This window comes from Perca flavescens, chromosome 14, assembly GCF_004354835.1.
Source record: "Perca flavescens isolate YP-PL-M2 chromosome 14, PFLA_1.0, whole genome shotgun sequence".
NCBI classification, from domain to species: domain Eukaryota; kingdom Metazoa; phylum Chordata; class Actinopteri; order Perciformes; family Percidae; genus Perca; species Perca flavescens.
The window spans coordinates 12,953,849-12,972,310 of record NC_041344.1 but is presented as its reverse complement, the minus strand read 5'-3'; the positions used below and the strand labels follow the sequence as shown (position 1 = coordinate 12,972,310).

Sequence of the window (18,462 nt, the reverse complement as noted above, 5' to 3'; positions counted from 1 at the left end):
GCTAGCAACATTGTTGTGGATGCTGCGGTCTCAGCCTGGCAACCTCCGTGAACTTCAAGTCTGGGGAGGAGGGGGCGTTGGAGACAACTCTCTCCAGTATTTTGAATTTGTATTGCAGTAACTATTTTAAACACTAGCTGACAGTATTACATATTGCACCTTTAATATTGAGTTGTTGCTTTTGAGTGTATTCATGATGAAATAGAAATCCCAACGCACTGTACGAACTAAATGTTCCTCCGTTATGAATTTATACATGTTAGATGACTAACTGGTCATTTATACTTCTACTCAGACTTTTTAACTACTGTGTTTACTTTGTGACCTTATGTGAAGCATTCAGACGATTCAAAAGTACTGTTTGTTTGAGCATTAACCTACAGTATCAACATGACATAGCATACAGCCATTTGCACACAATCTGGAATGTAAATATAGATCAATACATATTTATATGAATTGATTATTCCACCAGCAACTTCAGATGTACTGCATATGAGCATCAAGTGCATTTGAATACAAATGTCTTTCCACTGCCTTAGTACAGTTGTAAGGTGAAATGAATTATTCAATAAAATATTCATTTTTCAAATACTCGGTCTTGCTTTCAAAGTCTGATTTACAATGTCATAAAATTTTTCATGATGAAGCACTCATGAACAGCTCCTCTGTTGCTGGGCAACAAGCTCACAAATGGAGCCATTGTTTTGAGGGGCATGTTGATCCCTGTTAACAGTCCCCCACCTACTTGACCTTGAGCCCGTTTTGTGGGGGATTATTATTTTTATTTTTATTTTTTACATGTACCTGTGCCGCCATTTTGGGCATCAGGGGCCTCTGACATTTTACTGACACTGAAGTGTTCACGGCTTGTTTGAGATTGTCCCTCTTCTCTCCGGTTGTTTCCAGCAGTAAGAGCTCTGGGTGTCCTGAGCAGTAGCATGGCCAAGGGCATCATTAATTACAACTGACACAGCTGGCCGGTCTTTTATTTTGAAAATATCTGAATTTAGGCAGTGGTGAAAATAATAAAGTACATTTACTTAAGTTCTGTAATATACAATTTTGAGGTACTTCCATTTCATGTACTTTACACTTCTACTCTACTACATTTCAGGAGTAAATATTGAACTTTTTACTTCATTACATTTATCTGACAGATGGAGTTGATTTTTAAAATTAAGATTTTACAATCAACATATGATCAATTTATATAATATGATAGTTATAAATTAAACCTTTACAGTATAAACAATATTATAGAATGATAAGTGATATAGCACTCAAAGGACCGACAAGTACTTTTACTTTGATAGTAGGTCATGTAAGACGTTTAGCCTGCTTGTAAACAGTATTTTTTCATAGTGGCATTGTTACTTTTAATTCAGTAAAATATATGAGTACTTCTTTCACCACTGGATTTAAGACACATTTTATAATCTCATACATGCAGACTTCTATAATCACCACCATAGACTGTACATAAAGTTAGCATTTTATTTTCCAATACCATTTTCTCCACATTAGGTATTTTCATTTAACATTTTAATTTTGTGTTTAACACAAAATGTAAGTCTTTAATTCTTCTTCAGTAAAGTTGCATCTTATTCCACACTTCATGGACTTTCTTTTATGGCTGCACCAGTCCATCAAATCGTATAATGTATATATAACCACTAATGTATATATGATGCATGATGAAGTATTATTCATTAAACTATCCAGCATTATATTATAGTTGAAAGCTCTACCTTGAACTTAAGTACATTTATTTCGTTTCTGCTTTTTGTTACCTTTTGCTTCCTCTCCAACTCTTTTTACTATCTTTTCCTCTGCTTCTCTTCTTCCATTCACTACAACTTCATCACCTTTCTCTCTGTCTGTCTGACTCTTTCTGTCTCACCCTCTCATGCTCAAGGTTCAAGCCCCTACAGCATTGATGAGATGACGCAGTGCTGTAAGTTTCAAGGTAATCTGTGTTGCCTGATGTTTTTTTTTATGCAAGAGGCCTCAATAACATGCAATAGCACATGATGTACAGGATGCTGCACAATACACAGAGGTAATCAAAGTCATGGCCTTGTGATGAATGAAGGTCTAGACATTTTTTATGAACAAGAATGTTTCTGTCTCAATGAGGTTCAATTACATGGAAAATCTATATCTTTTCCATCAGCTTGCCTTGATGTGATCAATACATTCTGTTGTGTCTCTATTCACGTTGATCAGTGATGATAAATGATCTCTAATGTTTATAACAAGATCAGATCATATATTTCCTTTTCTGTTTCTGAAACCTACTTACATGCAATTGTGTTTTCAACAATTTCCTACTGTCTTCCAATCTGGTCTCTTACCACTAAGGAAATTACTGAACCAATAGGACGACTACACAGTCGAGCTCTCAAGATCCACGGTAATCTTCCAAAGTGGTCTCACTATTGCATTACACTCACACGCTACATAAAAAGCCATGCTATTGCATTTTATTTTCAGATTCAAAATAGCACTTGACCAACACTTGCTCCACTCCCAACACACAACATGAGACCAGTACGCCTCACTAGGTCAGTCTCACAGGCATTCATTCCAGTTCCCTCATACAAAAACAACTATGGTCAGAAATCCTTTTTTCATGTATTTACCAAAATTTGGACTGACATTCCCCATCACATCAGAACACTACAATTTTCAAAAAGGCATACAAACTGTTCCTTCCCAACAGTTACACTTGCACACATTGATTGTTCATGTATTGTCAAAGTCTTGTTTGCACTGTCTGTATTGTTTTTAGTTGTCTATGTCTGTCTAGCCCATGCTAATGTCCTGTACAAATTTTTCTGTCCTCGTGCCGTAACTATGTTCAATGTTCTATGTTTCTGCAGAACAGGAACCTGCTGGAAACCAGTTTTTAAACTGAGTCAGAACTGTTTATATTGTAACTTAATGTTACTTTTAACTTCCCTGTATAATAAATGAAATTAAATGAAATGTTAGAGTGACAAAGAATACGTGAAAAGAAACGACTACAGGTTATTATTACACAAAATGTGTTTTAGATAAAAGGAAATTGAAATCCAGCCTGTAACCCCAAATTTAAATAATGTAAATCAAGTAAAGGCATCATAATCTACTTTTTCAGCCCCACTCAAGCCTGAAGGCAAAGCCTTTCTTTTTCTCAAAAGCTCTTATTTCCAGTCTCTGTAAATCAGAGCTGTAATTCTGCTGCATGGCGGCGCACATACTGAGGAAGCAGCATGTCTATTCATGACACCTCTTGTATTTCAAATTAATTTGAATTCTGATGGCTCACAAAGTAATCCAAGCACAGCTGTACAGTATATGTAGGCCTAATAAATGGATGAATGGATGCATTGAAGGATTTTATTGAACACAAATTAGACAACATATCAATTTATGGGATGAATTTGAATCATGCTTACTTAAAAAGTTATAATGACCCATGAGAAGCAACCATGTGGCGTAAATTGGCCTGTGGGCTGATGAAGTCAATGTCTGTGACTTGGCTGTTATATAAGAGTAGACCAGCATATGGCGCTGTTACCCTAAGTAGCCTGAACAGATTTTAGTGCGCCTTGCTTTACCGTAATATTGTCATTAATTCTTTCGAACCATTAGGAGGGATGGGGGGGGTGGTACATATCGATAAATATGTTTTTATTTTTATTTAAATATTTATGACATCTCAATCCGTGTAGATCATGTCTCCTTCCCTTAAAATAACATTACATTTAAAAAAGAAATGGCATTTTCAAGTTGCACATCTCCTTCATCATTTACAATAATCAGTCGCGGTGTCAAGCCGAATTCTCGCGATAGTTGCGGTAGCTGAAAATCCTAGGAGCAGAGCAGGCAACTTGACATGTCAACAAAACAGATAAATTATCACCACACAGGTAAAATTACACGTTGTCTAATGTGCTATGAAATGAATATGAACACGCACTGCGGTGTTGAGTTAACGTCGTGACGGAATAATCAGTCGACACATAAATAATGAACCGAGAAAAAGCTGAAGTGTCGTGTGTGGTGTGACTGTCCCCTTAGCTTTGGTGTCAACCACTCCACTTTGTTAGCTAGACACGTTATCAGACAGAATTTTGTTGGGTGTGGCATTTAAAAGTCCAGGACAACATCTAACAGACTTGTACTGGTTTAAAGCTACGTTTAACTGTTTCTAAAAACCCGGTATACAACTTATATTAAAGGCTATAACGTTAGCTCAGAGACTTTGTCAGTGTTGATTCTGTTTAGCTAGCTAAGTTAGACCGCATTTCGTTTTAGTTTATTTGTGACAGCTGTGAAGCTTTTAGAGAGCTGTAACGTTACTACATGTCTTGAGTGTATATGTTAGTGTTGCGCATTGTTATTCATACCACTGTGGCTAACTTAACGTTATATCTATACATATTTTTATTTATTACTTCTCATTACACATATACATTAACTATATTCCTTAATATTAATTCATTTTCAGTTACTGTACACCTGTTTACCACAAATATATATTTTATGTTTATATATATATGTTATATTGTATCACTATATTTAACTTCTGCACATTCTGCACTCTCTTTTTATATTGGTATGCATTGTAATTTGTAATTGTTGTGCATTGACAATGAATAAATAACTTGAACTTGACTGATGATACAAGCTAAATGTTATGCCAGTATCCTTATACATTATGGTGACTTTCGCTTTCTCAGTGACTTCTGTGACTTTACTTGTCCTACTTTCTCCCCCCTCATCAACATTTTCCTCTCCTACTCCTGTAAAACACTTTATGTAGGCATGTAAGGGTCTGCTGGTGTGAAATAGCCTGACAGGTAATCTCACCTAGGACCTAGACCTCCTCCACCAGCATCTTTACTTGCTGTCTCCATGACAACCCCTCCACTGGTGTCGCCTTTTGGCGGGCAGCCTCCGCCCCCGCAGCAGCAACAGCAACAGCAGCAGCAGCAGCAGCAGCAGCAGCAGCAGCAGCAGGCCCAGGCAGCACGGGATGTCAACACAGCCTCACTCTGTCGCATCGGCCAGGAGACGGTCCAAGACATTGTCCTCAGGACCATGGAGATCTTTCAGCTCCTTAGGAACATGCAGGTCTGTCTCACTCTCTGCCCACACGCCTGTCGAATATGGTTACACTCACCCTTCAGTCTTCTGTTTGCCTCTCCTTCTGCCTTTTGAATTTTTTTTTGCGTATGTTTCCCAAAGCCCAAACACCCTTACAAGACACTTAATGTCATAAGAACAATAGCATGAGATGAGTGAAAACTGCAGTATGAAAACACATAAAAAGCCAAAAGATGAACACAACATTAAAATATATTTAAAATAATTTACTAAAATAGTAATGCGATGTCTGATGGTAACATGACACAGCACTATTATGCAAATAACAAAACAGCTGTCATTCAGGAAAGCAATTCTTTAATAATAATCTTTAATTTGGACGCAAAAGCTTGAATAACCATTGATTGATAAACTCAGGATCAGCTCAAAAGTTTGCACCAGTGGATCAATGAGACATTAGAAAGTTTAAAGTTCATGTAATCTGGGGATCATGTAAGGGCACTTTGTTTCTATGTTTAAGACCTTATATGGATTGTAAAAGAAAATTTGCAACAAGTGCTGCAAAGAAGTTTAAAATGTGAGTAATATAGGAGAAATGTTAGTCAGAAGCATGCAGAATTTTACGCAAGCTCAGCTACAAATTGCTTGCTTCAAGGCAGGTAATGAATGGATTCCAGTGTAAGGATACAAAAGCAGGTCTAATTCTCTAATGAGTTGGTTAAAGCATGGCCACTGTCACAAATAACACCAAAGATCTTACAGAAAAAGTTCATGTTCGGAATGAGGAGTCCAAGCAGTGGTTGAATTTGTGATGAGAGACTAATGAATAGGGACTAAGCAGCTATTTAGTGTGGACAGATTGTTGAAATCAAAGTTTTTTGGCTGAATAATGCATATTTCCACACTTCCATCACTGATGTTGTGTGACATTTGTAGTTGAAATCCAACACTAGCTGAACAAGTCGTGACTGCATCACACACAGTATGTTGTCTGACATATTATCATTGTACAGTCTTAGATACTGATTGCACAAATCTGTCTCTTATTTGTACTGTATACGGTAAATTAGTGCAATCAAGTGATAAAGGAAAGTTGTTTGCCAGTTCTCCCCGTATACATGAGCACAGAAGAATAGAAAGAATGATGGGAATAACTTTACCTCCGGTACAGTAGGTGGCGCTCTGCCAAAGTACAACTGGTCAGGATAAAGCTTATTCTTCGGGTTGACCTTTGTATAAAATCACAACAACTTGGAAGGTAGGGGGAACATTTTCTGCTGTACCTTCCATGGCGAAGACCTCAGTGGGTTTAAAGGTTTAAAGCTCATGTTGTTGCTGATGTTTTTGGCGCCTTTGCTTCCAACTGCTCTCCTCCATTTCCGGGTCAAAAACCACTGAAGTGGAGTGGGCAGGGGCACTTATAATCTATGGAGCATGCCCACACGCGTAACCCAAGCTTACCCCGGTTAAGGTGTATACATGCTCAGATACCCCGGTTGCTAAAGGAGTTATCTAGGTCTGTTAACTGGGGTATTAGCCAGGTAACGAGTTAACATGACATTCGAGAAAATGGGGTGTTGCCTTTACTCAAATATAATTGGGTTTTCAAACTGCATATAATCGCTTTAATTGAGAGACGGGCCAAACAAACACGCCTAGCACAAACCGCATTGTTATTATTTTTTTTATATCCCAGACTACACACAGTCTTTATAGTCATAAAAAAATCTTCATTCATCTTCCCTGCCTCTCTCTCCCTCTGTCTCTGTCTGTCTCCCCCCTGTTTCTCTGTGTTTTTCTTCACTTTGCTTGCCCCGAAGGCATGCTTGTTTCATGTTATGTAGGATGTTTATAATCAGACAGTGCAGCCCCAGAGGCTTGTCGATTTTCTCAGTAAAAACATGTATTGTCACTCTTTAACACCCATTGTGGTTAAAAGCCAGTAATGCCAGATCTCAGTATGAGAGTGAGTGAAAACATTCAAAGTGCAGCAGCTGATGCAGTTAACCTTTGATGCAGCTGATTTTTTTGTGTTTGTGTTTTTGAGTTTAAACTGTGATTGTATTATATTATCAGGACCAGTTACCATATTGTTGCATGAACACAATACATTTTTAAGGTTTCTCTACAGCTAGGTTGCTGTCATTCTTAAGTAGAAAGGAAACTATCACTTCATTCAAATGAAAGTGCCTCTACTGTGTACATTAGCAGAAGGCTTCCAATGAACTATTACCAGTTAGGGAACAACAGAGGGTTTCTAGTGCTTTTTGCAGTCAGTGGGGATCAATGGCTGTTTCTTTTTATTAGCACTAGCAAAATTGTAGACTTGTACTTTGCTTAACAAAACGTTTCCTTTGTGGTGTTTCTCAGCTGCCTAATGGAGTCACATACCACCCCAACACCCACCAGGACAGGCTGGGGAAACTCCAGGAGCACCTACGAATGCTTTCTGTGCTGTTCCGCAAGCTACGCCTTGTCTATGACAAATGCAATGAAAACTGTGCCGGGATGGACCTCATACCTCCAGAGGTGAGCCATAGTGACACTGACAAGATTTGACATCATTTTCTTATATTAATGTGATTAAAATGCAAGTGGATATGTACATGTGCGTGTGATTTGGGCCAGTGTAAATACAGGTAATAATTCCAACCAAGGTTTGGCACACTATGAAGCCTTACTAATAGTTGAGAGTCAAATAATCATACTCATTGTCATTCACTTATAGTTCTCATAAACCCCATTTCCACTTGGTATTTAAATCTGATCTAAGTGATCACAAGTGGACAGCTGTAGGCCCATGTGTTTCCACCTGGCAGTAGGATGTGTCTCCAAATGCATCCTGAGTGACCTCTTGTGATCGGATATCACTTCCCCGCTCGAATTGCAAATTAACACGTACATCATTACGTATACAGAATATATATATATATATATATATATATATATATATATATATGTATATATATGTGTATATATATATATATATATATATATATATATATATATATATATATATATATGTGTATATATATGTGTATATATATTGCATATAGGCTGGTTGTTACACTCACATAAATCATACATTAGAAACGTTCAATGACTAATGAAAAAGCGCTGCCTGTGTGCCGACATAAGGATGTCTACTGAGGGGCGCCGGGACCTGTGCAGGAGAGAAAGAGATGTTACTGCTGATGAAACCCCAACGTTTCCTGATTTTGGCGGGTTCATAATAAAAGCTTTTAAATAACAAAATAACAGGGAACTTTTATTGTGAAAAATGTATAGGAAATGAAACCCTCCAGACAGTGCCGTGTAACTCTGGTAATGCGAGTCTGATAAACAACAGGAGATGACATAGGAGCAGGAAGTTTTGTAGCAGCCTAATGTCCTATATTGGTGAATTCAGGAATGTTTTATGAAACTAAAAATAATGTTATTTTCATGGCAACAGAGCTGCAGAGAGCTCGAGACAGCCGGGGATATAGGATCAGGCAGCATGCAGGAACAAAAACACAGACACACTGCTAACAGAATATGATAACATCCAAAACACCCAATTCTCTCAGTGGTTGCTGTGACATGAGAAATACTTTGAATGAGTAGGCTAGCCTACGTATTTCAGCTCACAGTTGAGTAAGCGGTCTTTACACAGGATACATTCCCGTTTTCACTGCTATTAGAATGTGGACACATGCGGCTCAAACCACCTCCAAATGTGTTTTTATGCGATCTGATCTCAATGCGTCCTGAGAGTGTTTTCGCCTGTACTTGGAGCTGTCTACTTGTGTTCTGATCACTCAGGACGGATGTTAACGCCAGTTGAAAACGGGGTCTGAGTGTTGGTGCTGTAGCACACACTGGACATGCATCATACAGACAGAAGTAGTAGTCAAGGTACAGTAGCGGATCTGGGACGATTGTGATAACTTTGATTAAAGTTGGAAAATAGGACAGTGGCGTATCCTGCTGAGTTGACACATAATCGCTGTTCGCCACTGGTGCGAGGGATTTCATAGAAAACATCAAGTGTTGATATGCGTCAGACACTGCAGGTGTGTGTTGCCCTTTACACCTTTTATCCAGTCAAATTTGTTATGTCAAACATCACTGGCACCATGTTTATAGAAACCTGACCCAGAAAATATCGTTATATGGAGGTAATTGGATTAAGAAAGCTTTACTTCATTTTCGACCCGTTTAGAAGGACATGTACTAATGTTTTATGTTTATCTATACATTTCTCAGTTGCTACTGACTGAGATGCTCTCCTACCTCACCCAACCTCAAGTTATGCTTTTAATACATATACTGTACACCTAGCTCTGCAATTAGATCCTACATGAGGTGGTTGTAACTACCGTGGTGTAGAGGTGGAAGGAACTACATTTTTAATTTGAAATGATTAATTGATCCTTCCAGATGCAAATGTCAACTCGTACTGTATTAGCTTGTCAGGACTTTTTTGTGTGTGCTTTCAGACACTGCCTCATCTACATGTGGCCCAGTGTTTCACACTAACTGCCTGCTAAATTAGGAAGCTGTTAGTTTAAAGAAAGTAGGCCATTGTTACTGCCACAACCCCCCCTTACTCACACACATCTTTACCCTGGGGGACTCTTATCTCACCTACTCCCTCCAGGTCTGTCTTTTCTCCGCTTGCAGCAGATTCAGTTGCTTTAGGTGAGTCTCCAGAGTCTCTTTACCACTGGTTACGGTTGCCATCCACCTTCAGGAACAACAAAACACACACGCGCAAAGGCACACAGGCACACACATGCTTACTGGGCATGCACCGTTTGAGGCTCCATGCAGGGCTACAGCTAGGCTATCCACCACTGTTTGATTGGATTTATGACTGCGGCAGTCCCTTCCCAATTTCTACAGATTGGTTTGGAGCTAATCTCTCTCACCAGACTCCTACTGAGGATAAAGGAGAATGTGGGAGGAGACCAGTCTTAAATTGGAACAAATTTGTGATGGCTGCCACTGTGTGCATTTTCCACATTGAGTAATGCAGTTGCTCAGAAGCATTTTGAATGATCTATCCACTGGTTATTCAGAATGACTCTCGTCTGGAGTTCCGCCCCTATATCAAAGCCTATGAGTGGTTCACTTCCGACATTTTCCTTTGCTGTAGTAGTGTAAACCCTTATTGAGTCATTACGCCTTCTAGCTATTTTCCCCTTCTTATTTCCACCTTATTTAAATGTATTTGTTTCCCCTTGAGGCTGAGACCAAGTTCAGTGATGACCAGCCAATAGCTCGGCTCACCATGTTTGTCTGGGGCTGAGGGTAGTTGATTTTGGCCCCAGCATGCATGCCATTTATCATCCCGCAGAATTCAGGTGCCTGCCTGACAGCCGCTCACTATTGGCTGCCCGACACAGGAAGTGGAATCAATGACTCGGGCAGTGTGACCTCATCGCAGTCTAATTAGCAACAGACCCGTTTAATGAACAGCTGGACCAAATGCACACGTCTGCTCTTTCCCCTTTTTCTTTCCAGCTGTCTTTCTTTGCTGCTCCGTTGCAGCTTTTTCCTTCCTCTTTTTCTCAAACTCTCACACTTTCTGTATTTCTTTTCTCTTCTTGCTATCCCTCTTTTTCCACCTTTCATCTTCTTTCTCTCTCTGATAGCTGCTCAATATTGTCTCTCTCTCTCCATTTCCTTCATTCTCCCTTTCTTTCTTTTAATCTATTTGTTCTTGTTGGCTTTGTTTCACTCTCTTTCTCTCCAGCTTTCTCTTCTACTTTCCCTCTGTTTCCTCTTTTCTGTGGTCTTCCTCCCCTCTGTCATTTCCTGCACTGTTCAGCCATGCTATTTAATTTCCCTCTCCCCTTACACATTCACCCCGCTATTTTGTTGTTGCTATTTTTTGGGTTTGTCTTTTCTACCCTTTGCTTTTTGTCTCAGCGAGGCAACCTGGAAAACTTCATTAGCCCATTCTTCTTTGTCAGGCAGCAAACCACATCCATCTTTCTCTCAAGGGGTTATGACACACACACACACACACACACACACACACACTCACACTCACATTCACACTCACACTCACACTCACACACACACACACACACTACACTATACTGCACTTTCCCACCCTACTCAGCACATTTCATTTTCCCCTCAGGAGCTGCCAAAAATCAGCCCGCTACCTTTAAAATTTGATATGTCATTGGCTTTAGTTAGAAATTATCTAATGAAAGAACTTTCCTCTTTTCCTACTTAAAGTTTCCTTGAGCCAGAGACAAGCTCATAGTTTGTCTGATATAATATCCTGCACATGTCTTGCTGTCTTTTCTCCCTCCAACAGTCAGTTTGCAGTTTGGCGTGAATATCGGCCTGAAAACTGACAGCAGCACAGAAAGTTATCCAGATTTTTACATCTTTCTGTGGCTCTTTTTTTCCCTCCCCCTTGGCCTCTTTGTGTTTCTCATATTCTCTCTTCTCTTTCTGTTGGTATTGTCTCTTCTTTTTAACCTTAGCTTTTTTTCTCTCGGACTATCTGACATTTTACCCATTGTCTTACAGTCCTCACCTCCCTCTTCATCTGTTTGTCTACACTTATCGAAATCTTCCTTCGTGCCTTCCTTTTTATTCCTTACATGTTCATCTTGACGTTGGCCTGCTCTAGCCGTATTCAAACCCCAGTCAGTCATTGCTTCCAGACGAACCAGCTTACTCCAATCATTGTCTAGTCTCCGCAGGGTCTCCACTCCAGCTGCACAACCTCAGGTCAAACAGTGTAGAAAAGCAGACTAATCTAAAGAACCAACTTTGCATGATTTAGATTAGCATCGTGCCAAGTCGTTATTGGAGCAAGGTGTGTTTTCCCATTATATGGCTGTTGATATTGGCTTCTGGTTGTTTGGAGAGTCTCCTACCTAATCTGTGTTTGTGATCTTGTCTGGTATGACAGTTTTTGTTTTGGAAAGGAAATTTTGGCGATGGTAGCTCTTGTTGATGTTATTTTTTCCTTGCAACAGCAAATCCTTGCTTCCAGTGTAATAAACTCCCGCAGATTATTTTTGCGTTTTTTAATTGAAACCCATGAAAATAGTTTTTAGATTTCTGAGAGTGTTAATCCACAAAATTGACTTTATGCCAACATAGCTGATACTGTGGATTTCCTGGAAGCTCTGTACAATAGCACAGACATTTGTCTACATTTACACTGTGTGTCCATTCAGTAGCTCATCAAGCATGTCATTAATCACACATTCTCAGTATAAAACCCGTTATGTCCTTGCTGTACGTTACTGTATGTACGGAACAGTGTGTTCTCAAGACATACACACATCACTTGGATGTGGTACTGCAGCAAGCCTCCTGCTCGCCTCCTCCCTGAGGTGGCCACTAGGGGGCAGTGTGAGGTAAAGCAGCAGGCGGTGACCCTGTCGGCTCAGGAACTGTGCCTCGCCTGAGGGCTCTCGCACATCAGCCTCACTGTAGTGTCAAGCAGACAAGGTCAAGCACACAGCGTTTAAAAATGAATTAATCTCCCACTCGCTTTCTGTCTCTGTACTGTCTCTCTCTATGTTGAAGAGAGACGAGTGAGACTGTGTTCAAGAGCTTACACAGAATCCCCATTTTCACCAGTTCATGGGAACAAGATTATGAGACAGCACAGGGATATCTTCAGTGTAGGATAGCACTCAAAGGTTGAGCTTGCCCATACGCACATAATTCTGACTTATAACTGCACTCAGCGGGCATATACAGGAAAATGTGAATATGAGTTTTATTCCAGAACTACTGTACTTCACAACTACTCTTAAAATAGAGTTGATTGTCACAAAAATAAAACTTACTTTTACATTGTAGATTATATATGTGCTGTACTACTGTAATTGATAAACCGAATGCAATCCATATCAGTTGAATATGTCAGAATTTTGGAAGTGATCCTCTGGCAGTCGTCTTGCTTTACAGTAAATAATACAGTCTGATTTTTGTTTGCTGTCCCTTCCAGCAACTGATACCCTTTGTGGAGGATGACAGCTCTAAACACGAGGATCGCTCAGCTGGCCAGAGCCGCCCTGCCACCGAGGAGAGGAGAGAAATCCTGGAGGTCAACAAGGTATTGTGTTCTGTATCTCAATAGCACAACACTGTTAGGGTTACAGGTCTCATTCCCAGCCAATTGTAATGAAATGAGAAAGTAGGGCTGATAAAAGAAAAATGGAAAAAGGTTCAAAAAGTGATATCATGAGATTTTATGACAGTTTAGCATGTTATTTTAGATCAGTAAAGTTTCAGTTCACCTCTGACACCCATGGGCCTGCAGGCATTTCAAATCTAGCTGAGCGTGAGGGAAAACCAAGTTCAATATCATCTTAAAGATATAATAATTAGATAGATAGAAATAATAATTAGGCATGAAATTCATTACGGATTAGTAATTGTACTCACCATCATTAACCTGAAGCTTTAATAGCCCAGCTTTCATTATTTGGATAGCAACCATCCAGGTTGTAAAGATGTGGTTTATACAAAACAAAATTAAGAGGCTACACTTGATAAACTTTATTGTTTGCTAATAGAGTTTGTGTGTTTAAAGGGGGGCGATATGCTGGTGGGAATGCTAAGGCTCTGGATACTGTTGGGCTATCTTACTCAAAACGCGTCTTCAATATCACATGGAGATTGGGCAGAGTACCCATGGACTGACTGACAAGGCTGGTGGTTCCCAGTTTTAAAGGGGACTGGAGGATGTGCCCCCTTTATCAGTGTGTCACTCTGCTCAGCCTTCTTAAACATTATGCCAGTGTGCTGTAAAGGAGGCTCCTGTCGATTGTTGAACCTTAGATACATTTTTGAGTTGCCAGAATGCATACAAAGATTATAATACTAGTATAAGTAAGCTAATAACTTACCTTTTATAGTTTGTATTAATACCAATATAAAAGTGAATGAACTGATCAAGAGCTGACTTAAACAAGATAGTAGCTGATGGTGTTTTAAATATTAAAAGAAGGGAAGAAGCCTTTACTTTTTTATATAAATTGTGAGTGAGTTATTCACTTCTGGAGTGGTTTCAACTGGCAGACATCAAACACACCTAAGAGCTTTTTCAAATGTATTTACTGTCAGATATGTTTTGCCCAGCTCTGATAGAGAATCTGTTTTATGACACTCTGAAGTGCAGAGCAGAGAGCTTTTCTACAGACTGACATGCCATGTTGTCAATCAAAGTCTTAAAGTTTGTTGGGGAAAGATTTAATCCTGAGTCATGGCTTAAGTTACACACCACAGACAAACATGTTGAATCTGAGCATAGAGATGCATAGAAGTGTGAAGGGTGGTGTCTCAGATGTTAATTAAACATAATCCAACAATAGAAAATCATTGCTGAACTATCCACCGGGACACGACAGAGGTCCTCTTAAAGGTGCCCTGCCATACAAAACCGTTTTTACTTGCATTTTTGGAAATATGTTAGGTCCATATGTGTTTGTGTTATATTGTGAATGTGAAAATTAACTGCTACCTCCTTTGTCAGCTCTAGCCACTGAAAAGAAATAAGCAGAGAAATCAGGCCAATTACAAAAGCTGGTCAGTCTGACATCATATCATATTGCCTGAGCTCATTACTATTCATTAGCTCGCCCAGTTGGGCTGGGTGAAGGATTCTGACAGCCAGGCTCTCATTGGCTAGCTGTTAGCCAATCAGATTCAAACAGCTTAGCTTGTTGAATATTAATGAGAACTGGCAGAAATCGAGCTGAGTCTTCCTGTAGGCTTTCTATACCACGCTAGAATGGCTTGAAACAAGGTAACCAAGGCATTTTTTCCACAAAAAATGTTACAGAGTCCATGGTAGAATTTCAGACATTGCCACAAAATAATGAAATACGTGTGGCAGGGCACCTTTAACACTGAAAAAAAACCTGCCCCTTGATGTTTTGGCATTTGCCATTAAGAGATTATTTTTGAGTCCAGGATTAGGTTTAATCTCTCCCTGGGAAAGGGGGCCCATCAAGATGACATTAAAGCGCTGTGTACTAATATTAGCCGTGGGTCGTTGAAACCTAGATCCTGCATAGATGCAGGTGAGGTAGACAGCCAGAAGTCAGACACAATACCTCCAAGCAGTTTCCATCTCACCTGAGTACAGTAGTTATGGACAGTGGAGCGTAGCAAAGGTAAGACATCATGCATTATTTAGGAGGCCTTTTTAGTTTGCTTTGTCTGAAATGGATTTGTTTTGTTTGTGTATATATATGTGTATATTGAGTTTGAGAGAGTGCAAAAGAGCTTTTGTTCTTTCTTCAGAGAGAAGATTGTGTTTACATTTGCTTTCACACAAGCTTTCAGTATGTGCGCGTGCTGGCTGAAGCCCTTCTCTGTTTCCCCTCTTTGTATGTGCATTGTGCTGGATCTGTACAGATTGTGCATGCCAACTCGTGTTGTGTGCTGTGCTGCAATGATAATGGTCCAAGGTCAGAAGTGTCAGCAAACAGAGATGCGAATTGGTTATTTTTAAGAGCTCAGCACAGCTCCCCTGGCTGCTTTTAAATGTTAACACAACAGTGAAACATTGCAGTGAACCCTTCGCTCAACTGCACTCAGCTCCATCCAAAACAAACTGCATCGCCTTTTCACACAAAGCCTCCGTACCCACAAAGAGCACAGTTAAAGCCTGCTGATATTGTGGTAGATAAATAAGCAAGTGCTTATTCCAACTCTTTAAATGCAATACCGGACTGAAATACAGAATACAATCTGTTAACACATAGCAAGACCTTATTATGTAGTATATCTAAAAGAACAGCTCATTATACTGTATCGTGTATGCAATACGTCACTTATTTTGAAGTGGAATATATCATACACTGAATGCGCAATATATAACTGATGTGATGATACTGACTTTTAGCCACATCTCAGTTGTCTTGCATAAAAGTCTTTCTCAAACTAGACTGCTTTTCTTGATCTACATCAGATCGCTTTATGATTATTCTTGATTAAATAAGGGGTCTTAGTAAAGGGTAATTTCTGTTCACTGTTTACAATTCAGTAGTGTGTGCATCCTTTTTAACCTCATTATTTTTTGGGCATTTTGAGGCCTTTATTGACAGGACAGCTGAAGACATGAAAGGGGAGAGAGAGTAAACCTCTATATATGGGCGCCTGCTCTACCAACTGAGCTATCCGGGCGCCCGTGTGTGTATCCTTGAGGCCTAACAAAAGTGTTGAATGCATTTCTTTTCCCCTAACAAATTTGCAAAGCTAATTTTTGAAACCTGCATTATTTACGTGCATGTTAACTATTTTAGAGTACAGTAGAATAATGTTAAACTGTGGTACAAATGTCTATCATGTTACCTGTGTGCACAAAAACAGACACAACAGGGACCCATACATTAAAATTGCATAGCGCTACCAGTGATCAAAAACTACCCCTTTAAGCTTAAATATCCTTCTACAGATTCAGAACCAGAAAATGACCAAGAACTATATGAGCTGCAAACAGAAAATCTACTTAAATAAATTAATGATACAAACAAAGCCAGTCTTCTTCTGTGACGTGATTGGTTGATAACACATTATCAAGCAATGTAACTTGGCAACAGTATATTGACATTTCTAGTTTCTAATTGAAGAAATTTTCTATCACGATTAGGGTTTATTTTTTTCGTATCGGCCAACCATACCCAGAGGCTAACATTTTTTATTTATTTTTTTAAACCGCTTTTCAATCTGTCCTTTGTGTTTGCAGCATATTTAGCTGTGATTCTGCGCAGGCTGCCCAGCTGCACATTAAGGCCACAGTAAGGACAGCAAGCTTTGGGGAGTTAAAGCGGTTAGTCTGATCAGCAGAGTAAAGATGCAGCAGTACAGGGGAAGCAGATGTTTGTGTCCTGGCTACATCTGCTGCAGTCACTTCAGCCAGATAGGATAGTTCTGGATGAGAGGGGGGGGATGATCGGGAGGAGGGTGAGGTGGCAGAAAATAGAAAGAGAGATACATTAAAAAAAAGAGAGAAAAGGGTAGGAAGAGAGCTAAATGGCAGAACGATGTTACCATGAAAAGGTTGATGGAGTGATAGATACAAGATGTGTGATAGAGGGGAAAAAGAAAGATGGAAAGAAAGCCTTTGAGTAAAAGGAAAAAGAGAAATGAACTGTTCAGGTGGGAAAGGTGTTTGAAGATGGATGGATGGATGGATGACCAGACAAATGGCTTGTGTTGTCAGAGAGAGTAAAGCTGAGGGTAAAGGATGATGGGACACAGAGGAGCAAACATGTAGCAAAATACAAGTACAAATCATTTGTGTGGTGTTTGTGATATGAATTAAAATGTGTATAGGAGTATCAAAGAGTCAGGGATGTACAGGAATTAAGAGAGGTAAAACAATTGATGAAAGATGGATGATAACAGAAGCCTTCTGTGACAGGATGCACAGAGAGACTGAAAGAAAGAGAAAAGATTGATGCATAAGTGAAAAGATAAGTACAATCATGTCTCAGACTCTTAACCTTATATGTCAAACTGGTTTAGGATTGGTAGCCTTATATTTCCCATCACAAAAGCAAAAAAGCAGATTTTTTTTGTTGTTGGGAAAAAACAACTTTCAACGACTTAAAATTGAAATTCACTCAGTGCTGTAAGTAATAGACAGTGATATAATGCATCTTTATGGGATGGTTGTGATAGGCAGAGTGATAGGATGGCAGGGTAATGGGATTCTAAATCCATGGATGGGGATTTTTGTGCGCTCTGTTCTGAGTGAAATAACCTTGGAACAGACACCACCCTTGTTACAATATAACAGAACAGAGTGATCTGAAGAGAGCCATTGAATTGTGTGTTCTGTTCTCACAAGAGGGTATAATGGGAAGTAGAATCGTTGGCACAGCCCTTAAATGTTCACAATGTCCAAACCCTACTTAAAGGTGCAGTAGGTAAGACTTATAAAACTAAATTTCTGTCATATTTGCTGAAATTGACCCTATTTTCGAGTAGAACTACATGAAGCAGGTCATTTAAAAAATAATCCAGCTCTTCTGGCACCACCTGCAGCCTGTAGTGCGATTTGCAAAAATCCACTGCTCCCTGTTCACTGCTCATGCACACATATTTATTCTCCCTTGTGGGGGGAGGGGCTTAGGAGACTGTTTTGAGCTTTAGCGGAAAGGGGGGAGGAACTGAGAAGTTGTCAAAGTTCAAATCTTTTGGCCAAGTCCTGGATCTTGACAATACTACCTACAGCACCTTTCATCCTTGTCTACAGCCCTGTCCCAAGCCCTGCTTCCACTATAGACTGCATAAATATTGACATTGTATCTGTAATGTTACAGAGGCAGGCCGGATGTCTGCTACCATAGCCATAAAATCCAAAATCTGTCAGGTAGAGTG

General features: G+C 39.6%; 1 protein-coding gene across 1 annotated transcript in view; it reads left to right on the top strand.

Moving 5' to 3' along the window:
• The first annotated feature begins 3,819 nt into the window (after window positions 1-3,819).
• med30 (mediator complex subunit 30) overlaps window positions 3,820-18,462 on the top strand; it is a 34,791-nt gene continuing 20,148 nt past the window's right edge. The window contains exons 1-4 of the mRNA XM_028597814.1: window positions 3,820-3,917; window positions 4,814-5,124; window positions 7,468-7,626; window positions 13,073-13,180. Coding sequence (XP_028453615.1) covers window positions 4,906-5,124; window positions 7,468-7,626; window positions 13,073-13,180 — 486 coding nt within the window. The 5' untranslated portion in view covers window positions 3,820-3,917; window positions 4,814-4,905. The remainder of the gene's footprint in view (window positions 3,918-4,813; window positions 5,125-7,467; window positions 7,627-13,072; window positions 13,181-18,462) is intronic.